Source organism: Phyllopteryx taeniolatus, chromosome 1, assembly GCF_024500385.1.
Source record: "Phyllopteryx taeniolatus isolate TA_2022b chromosome 1, UOR_Ptae_1.2, whole genome shotgun sequence".
Classification (NCBI taxonomy): Eukaryota; Metazoa; Chordata; class Actinopteri; order Syngnathiformes; family Syngnathidae; genus Phyllopteryx; species Phyllopteryx taeniolatus.
In genome coordinates this window covers 40,308,309-40,317,766 of record NC_084502.1, presented here as the reverse complement: position 1 = coordinate 40,317,766, position 9,458 = coordinate 40,308,309, and the positions used below count along the sequence as shown (strand labels likewise).

Genomic DNA, 9,458 nt, shown 5'->3' with positions numbered 1-9,458 from the left:
TTATAAAATAGTAGTGAGGACTAGGCCATGTCTCTGGCTTCATCCATCCATCCATTTTCTTATCTTTTCTTTATTATCTTATCCTCACTAGGGTCACGGGCATGATTGACTTTATTGTAAAATGAAATGCTGTAACCTTGCCCGGGGAAGAACGATATACTATCACTTTTGCATGAGACAAAATCGACAACGCTGTCTGGTGTCTTGAATTAGATTACCCAAATATTTTTGCTCTAATTTGATACTGTTTGTGAAAGAAAGTGGTTCAAGAATACGATAAAGCTGATGTTAAAACTGGAGCAGAAAATGTGATTTTACACAGTATTACACATTGACCCCAAATGTTTTTTTTTTCTTCACATTTTTATTTAAATAAGGATTTGAAGATGAAAAATAGTTTATGACAATATCAAATACAGAATTGAATCAATAATTTAAGCCATTATTGTCAACTTCACTGAAACGTTCTTTTAAACAGGCAAGGAAAGCTATGTACAAAAAAAAACAAGCAGGGGAGCAAACAGATATTTTGTCTTGGGAATCTGGATGCTCTAGAAATGACTAAACATCATGAGTTGAGTCATAGGTGCATTTGAGAAGTTGTTCCAACATTCTTCTCTCGCTTGCTACTGATTGGTGTCTTTAAAATTGGCGTCTTTAAAAGCAGACCACGTCACCCTGGCCGTGGTTTCTGTCTAATGCTACAAATGAAAGGTGAGGCACCCTCTCGCAGAATCATCCCTCCATCTCTGTGCAAGTCAGGAACCCTGCACATGTTGCTAGGCAACATGTTAAATTCCAGTGTTCTCTATTACCAGACAACTCTGGTCTTCTTGGTGCAGACCTACAAATCATCCAGTCCTCCATTAGCTTCGCTGTCAACAGACACTAATGCCAGAAGTCTCAAGTGAATATAAGAACAGCAACAGCTGGAGAAAGCACTTAAGATAGTGAGTAGTAAGGAAAAACAGCTATATATTTTTGTTGCAAATGTGTTTAAGGGAACTTAAAAAGGAAATTGTGATGAACAAAAGGATGGGAAAAAACTTTCTGCAAACAGGACCGGCCTATTGAAGTGATTCTGCTCCCCCCTGTTAATCAGCATCACCTCATGACATTTGTGTTAACACAAACAAGGCAAAGTGGGACATTCTGCATAACACAGAAAAATGTTGCATAACCAGCTACAGGTTAATTTTCTTAAAGGATCATATGACAATAAACTATGATTGTGTAAAAAGGAATGTTTTATTGAATGTTTCTGGGCTATGGATTGCAGGCGTCTTGAGATGATGTGCTTGCGTTCAGCACTAAAATCAAGGCTTATAGTTAATGCTGCCTCTACACTGTAAGGCTCACTCATGTGAGTGCTGAGTCACATCTCATCCCTTGAGTTTATCCTCCCACTGCTTTTGCAAACGAGCATTCGTTCAGTTCTGCTACCCTTGCTGTTGCTGCTACTTTCTCCACTGTCAGCTTTAATCCAAATGAAAAACAGCAAAGGAACAGCGAGGGAATCAATCCTTCAAGGCTGTTTTAGGGTGTTTTCACACTCTGGGTCATTGTGCCCATGGTGCCATTCACATGAGTAGGCATGAAAATAGCAAAATGACAACACTGAGATCATTTCCAGGGGAAAAGCAGTAGTAATACGCATTTAACCTTTGTCAGTTACATATTAGTTACACCTGCACAACATGAGCTCAAATACAAGCGTTGTATTAACAAAAACATGCCTTTATAAGGTCATGTTGAATGACTTTGTCTGACTGTGAATTCTTCACATTTTGCAATATATCATGTGTGATTGTATTAGTATCGAACTAAACTACATTATGTATATCTTATGAACAGCAAAGAAAACCATTAAAAAAACTATACTTATTATAATCCCTCAAAGGGAAATTATATATAGTTTTGTGTTGCACACCACGCAGAACCAGATCACACACATGCAGGCATGCAAGGAGAGAATAAAGGTAACCGATATTCATCAGTGTTTCTAATTTTTGCTACATACTAGATTGTGCAGGTGTACCTAATAAGGTATCCGATGAGTTGAAATTGATGCCTCCCAGACAGATGGATAGCTACGGCACTGCTATTAGAATTTCAAATGGGTGATAATTAAGGTAATGTGTTTAAATGCAGCATTCACCCAATCCACTTAGATCTTGGATGACTGCCCTTAAAGCAACCTTGCAAGGAGTTGGACTTGTTGATCTGTCTCAGCAGCAAATGATCTGTGCATACAGTATAGGGACACGTGACAGGGGATTTGGGGTGAAGAGTGTCCAGTCTATTAGAAATCCACATCACTGTGCTGAACCATCAGCAGTTCACTTGTCCTCGTGTGCATCTACTGTGCATTCACATGATGGTGCAGCTCTTCGATTTCTCCTTGCTGAAAGTGGAGGAGATGAGCTCTGTCTTGCTAGGCAGGTGTAGGAGTCTCTTGGAGAGGCGGCGAACTGGGCTGGGCTTGTCGGTCGGCAGGAGTTTGTTCATGCAGGCCATGGCCGCCGCACGGAAAACACTGTGAATGCTCTTCTCTGACGTGAAGGCTGAGCACTCCAGGTACGCCTCAGCGCCAACCTGCTTGGCCCAGGAACAACCCTGCCGTGAAGAGGAAGTGACATTGATTGTTGAGTCCCACAATACAGAATCTAAGTAAAGAAACAAAAAGGGGCACACCTGCTCATTGGAGATTGGCGTCTGTTTCTGATTGGACAGCTCCATGCGTGTGCACACATCTGTGCGCAGGTCTGTCTTGCAGCCTATGAGCAAGATCCGTGTGCAGGGGCAAAAGTCCTGTATCTCTGCTTTCCACTGCAAAACAGAGATGGAAGTAAATTAACAATGATGGATAACATAAGATGATGATTTGGTGCATGTCATCATATACAGCTTCCATATTCACTGTCTAGCAGTGGTTACCTTCTTAAGAGCACTGTCTACTGTGTCTGGTCTGCTGATGTCAAAGCATAAGAGTACTGCATCTGAGTCACTGTAGCAGAGGGGCCTAACGTTGTTGTAGTATGGGGAACCTTGAAGGGCAGAGTAGGATACAAATTTCACATCGGTGCTGTCTATTTTACATGGTGTATTTATTTATTACAATGTGCATGCAATGCAATACAACAGGACAATAGTGTCTCCACTCCGACGCGGTGCATTAAAAACCTGTCCACTGCCTGATCTCAAATAAATTCAGATTAAGATGCCTCCTAAATGAGGTCATGAAAATGTTATAAACAGCTCTTGTTATGGTGCAGTAAAGTTCTAGACTACAACCACAAAAATGTACATCTTTGAGGATACGTCATTGTGAGTGTGTAGATTGTCAGTCATCCAGGTCATGGTAATCCGCAAAGGTTGACTCAAGGCAACTGGACTGTTCTTGGTTTGTTTAAGCTATTTCACCTTTGATCCAAAAGGCTTGTTTAGTTCTAAAATTTAGGTGTGGAGTCTCCCTATTTATGTCTCAGTGGGTGTGTGCCTCGGGGGTGGTCAACAATAATAACAACAAACACAACCTATTGTCTTCAACAAACAAGAAGAGTCCAGATGCATTGATTCAACAAAGAAGCTGTTCACAAAGATTGTGTCAATCATGACTAAACATCCACAACCACCTAGTGTTGAATCAGATAGCTAGACAGAATGATAGACTGACAGATAACTATCTAGAAGCTATTTTGAGCCTCAGGAATGTTCCTGTGCTAAAAGCAGACTGACAGGATGTCCGATCTCTATTGTCTTAGCTTTGCCCCACACACCAACACTATGAATAATTTTCCAACACTTTTCTGAGGCGTGTAGACATATGTCACAATATTTCCTGGAAATATGAGGACATATACAGTATATCAGAAATGGATACTTTGTATCTACTAAGTATTATTATTTTATCAACAACAACAAAAATTGATTTGGATACTGCAACATAAAGTAACACACCTTATACAACTCTTTCGGTATCTTCAGCTTCACATAACAACCAAGGAATGACGTAAAGCATGAGAAAGAGGAGGCAGAGAAATCAAAAAGGAGAACAACGTCTAACACCCACCATGACCCACCTACACATTAAAGCCCCCCCTGTATAAACCAAACACACAAGACAAGCATTAATTGGGCAAACATGAGCCAATTCACTGAATGTGCCCTCTCTACTGCCACAGAAAGAAAGTGAATGAGTGGCTCTTCATGTTGTATTAGAAAATGTAACATCAAACAAAAACGTAACATTTTGGCCTGTTGGTTGACCCAAGCAAGTTTTCCCAGTCCGCAACATATGCAGATTTCTAACAGAAACAGGAACATCTCTACTGTCAGTAATGAAGATCTATGGAAAGAAAATGTACTGTCGAAAATAGTGAGTGGAGCTTTGTTGCCACTGTAAATAACTCTTATGTAAAGTTAAGTGTCCAGAAAGTTTTTGCTCAGTGGGAGATAAACACAAAAAACAGTATTCAGCCGCATAGAGCATAAGGAGCAAGGAGGTCATGCATTTTTTGTCCCTCACTTGTGCCTTCTGTTCTCATAATAGGATACGACACATACACGCGCACATGCATGCACACACACACACACACCCTGCATGGTCCAGTCAACCCTCTCTCCCCAGTCAAACAACCCTTGCGCAAGCCAACTGGCACAGGTCAACCTCCTCCATGCACAGTGCCGCAGTCGATGCTGTTATGAAAGAAATCCATAAGGGAGGGAACGGATTTTACCTTACTGATCTTATTTACATAACACTTTTCATTATGTTAGCGTGCCATGCACTGCATTTTTCAGCATACGAAGGGGCCACAAATGAAAGCTCCAAAAGCTCAAAGTACTACTACTACTACTACAACTAATAATAATAATAATAAATAATAATAATAATAATTAATAATAATAATTAATAATAAAATGGGGATAACTGAGCGGCACGATGGGTGACTGGTTAGCACATCTACCTCACAGTTCTGAAGACCGGGGTTCAAATCCCGGCCCCGCCTGTGTGGAGTTTGCATGTTCTCCCCGTGCCTGCGTGGTTTTCTCCGGGTACTCCGGTTTCCTCCCACATCCTAATAACATGTATAGTAGGTTGATGAAAGACTCTAAATTGCCCGTAGGTGTGAATGTGAGTGTGAATGGTTGTTTCTTTGTATGTGCCCTGTGATTGGCTGTCGACCAGTTCAGGGTGTACCCCGCATCTTTCCCGACGATAGCTGGGATGGGCTGCAGCACGCCCGCGGCCCTCGTGAGGATGAGTTGTAAAAAAAATGGATGGATGGATGGATGGATAACTGTTTTGTTCTGAATATCTCTGAACGAGGGATAGTCATGAATGTATAGATTGTTGAGAATTTTGATGATTGTATGAAAAATAATTGTTGATTAATCATGCCTTGAAACAATTCAGCACAGTTGATTTAGTAGTTATCTCAAGAAGGACATGACCTCAACTACTGTATGGGTAACAGAGACACATCAACGCTAAAGCACCTCCTCTGCTCAATATGACACTGGCATGAAAACAGTAGTGTAGAACATTCAGAGAGTGTTTCGCCCATACCTTGATAAAAACTTTACTCGATTAAAATGAATCAATTCCGAATTTCCCTTAAGTGAAATGCCCATCCCTATTTAGAAGACTGACCAATATCTAACACATCATCACTTTCAACTGTAGCTACATCTCTGTATATTTACAAGTCCATTCGTGGGTGAGCTGGAGCCCAAATATGTGTGTGTGTGTGTGTGTGTGTGTGTGTGTGTGCGCGTGTGACCTGCAGAGAGCTGGGACCAAAGTAACAAAGGCTACCATCAGTAACACACTACGCCGCCACGGACTGAAATCCTGCAGTGCCAGACACGCCCCCCTGCTTAAGCCAGTACATGTCCAGGCCCGTCTGAAGTTTTCTAGAGAGCATTTGGATGATACAGAAGAGGATTGGGAAGATGTCATATGGTCAGATGAAACCAAAATAGAAGTTTTTGGTAAAAACTCAACTTGTCGTGATTGGAGGCCAAAGAATGCTGAGTTGCATCCGAAGAACACCATACCTACTGTGAAGCATGGGGGTGGAAAGATCCTGCTTTGTGGCTGTTTTTCTGCAAAGGGACCAGGACGACTGATCAGTGTAAAGGAAAGAATGAATGGGGCCATGTACCATGTGATTTTGAGTGAAAACCTCCTTCCATCAGCAAGGGCATTGAAGATGAAACATGGCTGGGTCTTTCAGCATGACAATGATCCCAAACACACCGCCCGGAGAACGAAGGAGTGGCTTCGTAAGAAGCATTTCAAGGTCCTGGAGTGGCCTAGCCAGTCTCCAGATCTCAACCCCATAGAAACCTTTGGAGGGAGTGGAAAGTCTGCGTTGCCCAGCGACAGCCTCAAAACATCGCTGCTCTAGAGGAGCTCTGCATGGAGGAATGGGCCAAAATACCAGCAACAGTGTGTGAAAACCTTGGGAAGAATTACAGAAAACATTTGACCTCTGTTATTTCCAACGAAGGGTATATAACAAAGTATCTAGATGAACTTTTGTTATTGACCAAATATTTATTTTCCACCAGAATTTGCTAATAAATTATTTAAAAATCAGACAATGTGTTTTTTGGATTGGGTTTTTTTCCTCATTTTTTTTTCTCTCTTAGGTGATGTATACCTATGATGAAAATTACAGGCCTCTCTCATCTTTTTAAGCGGGAGAACTTGCACAATTGGTGGTTGACTAAATACTTTTTTGCCCCGCTGTATGTGCCCTGCAATTGGCTGGCGACCAGTTTAGGGTGTACCGCTCCTTTCGCCCTGAGTCAGCTGGGATAGGCTCCAGCATGCCCTAGTGAGGATAAGCGGTTCGTAAAACGGATGGATGGCCTTCAGCTTAATTTAAAGACCTAATTTGTGTCTGCGGGCAATCTGTCTCCATAGGAAGGTAAAATGAGTTCTTCCACATAAAAAAGCAACAATGAATATGTAAATTAGTCAAGTGGATGCTCAGACTGAAACACAAACGGTCTCAGGGGTGGCGAATCTGATTTCATGAAGAAAAGAGGGAGAGCCATGTCAGTGCTAAATTCTTACCTGATGTGTCCCAAAGACTGAGCTCAACACGCTGGCCATCAAGCTCCATGGAGGCAGTGTAGTTCTCAAACACAGTCGGGACGTACGTCTAGAGGAAGAGGATACTTTTATGTAAGTCTTTAAATGATTGTATTCCAATATTACCTCTGGTCTCATATCAGACATGATTAACAATTTGACAGCTTCCAATACATCATAGCTGATTTTTATTGCCAGTCTTCAAGGTATTTTTATAACTGTCTAATCAAGCTGCATGTGTCAAAATATTAGAAGCAGGTCTTGTATGATACATTGCCATTCTACACAACCGTGGAGTACTACCATAATAATAATAATCGTGTTCATTGTTAATTTAATTCCTCTCTGACAGTCTTAATCAAAACTGAGCATTATTGTCTTTGTAAAGGCAGCGTTTTTGATGAATGTCGACTGTACACTCATTAGGAGGCATATGTGACTGAGATACAAAGAACAAGTACAATTGCTAATTTGCATATACGCCCGGTTTTGACATTGCACTTACATAATACACTTTATGTGTATGATGGCGAGATGGTGTATTTTGAATCTATCAGAAATACATATTTCCAGCTCTGATCGTGATTAGTAGTCAGATGCCGATACTGACGTTGCTGATGGTGATGATGGCATGGTGGTGCAGAAATAAATCTCTTACCTCCGGGTAGCAGTCCTTGGCCAAGACTTGAAGCATGGCCGTTTTACCGCATTGGACATCTCCAACCAGCACTAATTTGCAGCGCGCTACAAAGGGCTGCGGGAGGCGTCTCTCCTTCATGCTGGGGATCAATGATGCGACAATTAGATCAGAGGCGTACAAATGACGGCTGACTATTTTCTGAATCCACGCGGTGGTCGCTTGGGGGTCTCTTTTCGGGCTGGTGCTCGGTGATCAAATAAGCGGACCACTGCGGGACTTTTATATTGTGACGCCAGCCAATGGGCGCAAAGCGCGAGCAGGAGGAGCGTCGGGCATGAGATTTATCGACTCTCCCATTGTTCAGGGTCAGGATTTCCACATTCATCAATCCATTAGATCTAACATGAAGAAAACTATAGGCAGGTTGCGTCCAATGAAGTGCTTGAGTGAAACATTTTAAAGCGGCATGTTCTGTAACTCCTATTTCATGGGACCACCTTTTTTAAATTCAGAACATGTTGCCTGAATTCACACACATGTACATGTACTGTTTGTGTTCCAGTTTCTCTTCCAACAGCACTGAGCAAAAGATAACACAAATCATACCTGACTGATTTCAAGTTCACAAGCGAATTAACATTTTAAGTGGGATACACACATGCCAATGACATCTTGATCGAATTGTAATCTCCGACAGCTCAATGAAAATAGGCGAGCCGTTGTCAGATGGGTGCTTCACTTTATTTGCACCATGGTACCATCAGGCACTGTGTGCAGTCATCAAACACTCTGAAACTAACTATACAAATGAACACAATATCAGTTCCAAGAGCGAGACAAAATACAGTGAAACATACAACTGTTTCACTGCACTGTGGCCGGACAGGGGCAGGTAGCATACTAACAAATGGTTTCGTTTTATGACACCCAAAGCCTTGTTGTACTTCCGTTCAAAGGTCAGAGGCTGCGGTTCATGTAAGGACCAAATTTGCACTGCTTAATTTGTGTCGTTGTGTAGAATTGGATGTTGGATGTTTCCCAATTGTCATATCGGTGACCTGATGCCATGTGATTATAAAACAAGTACAATGTGACTGCTGCTCAAATAGGGCAAACGAGGCCTAGTGCTGTCTTGCTAACCCCAAATAGATGACAGATGGCTCCATCAATCTGAAGTAGACTATTAGAGAAAATTAAAGCGATAACCATTTTGAGAAAGTAGAGCACGATGAGTTGAGCTCAACATTATTTGCAATGAGCGTTCAGCTGTCACAGAGGCCGTTGGCTTTTTGGTGCCATTCATGTATATAGGGCATCTGTGAAAGGTTGACATCAATCTCATGCTACTTGGCGCTGTGAGAAATGAGGTACTGACATAGTGTATTGTTCATTCTAATTCTATTTTTTCACTGTATACATATAGAGAGAAGACATGCAACCTGCAAGTCACCAATGTTTTGCCAATTAAGGGCCACAGCAGTCTGAGCCTATGTGACATACTTGGGTCAGCCAGAGACTTCATAATTGCCCCTTAAACACGTGTGTCAGTACGTTGACTGACTGTGCTGCATAGTCAACTTGCTCCGTAGCTGATGACAGTATATAACCTACATTTATCAAACACAACTGAGTGGTACCTTGTCCTGCCTAACATGCTTTATAAAATGCTCGCATTTACACATGTTCAGTGCTTAAGAAATTTATGAGACC

General features: G+C 41.7%; 1 protein-coding gene across 1 annotated transcript; it reads right to left on the bottom strand.

The window, feature by feature from the left end:
• Window positions 1-353: 353 nt before the first annotated feature.
• On the bottom strand, window positions 354-8,021 carry rnd1a (Rho family GTPase 1a). The gene is made up of 5 exons (XM_061795313.1): window positions 7,767-8,021; window positions 7,091-7,178; window positions 2,938-3,047; window positions 2,695-2,829; window positions 354-2,616 (listed from the first exon to the last, which is right to left on the bottom strand). Exons 1-5 carry the CDS (start codon window positions 7,884-7,886, stop codon window positions 2,371-2,373), a joined length of 699 nt encoding a protein of 232 aa, XP_061651297.1. The 5' UTR covers window positions 7,887-8,021; the 3' UTR covers window positions 354-2,370.
• Window positions 8,022-9,458: the final 1,437 nt, after the last annotated feature.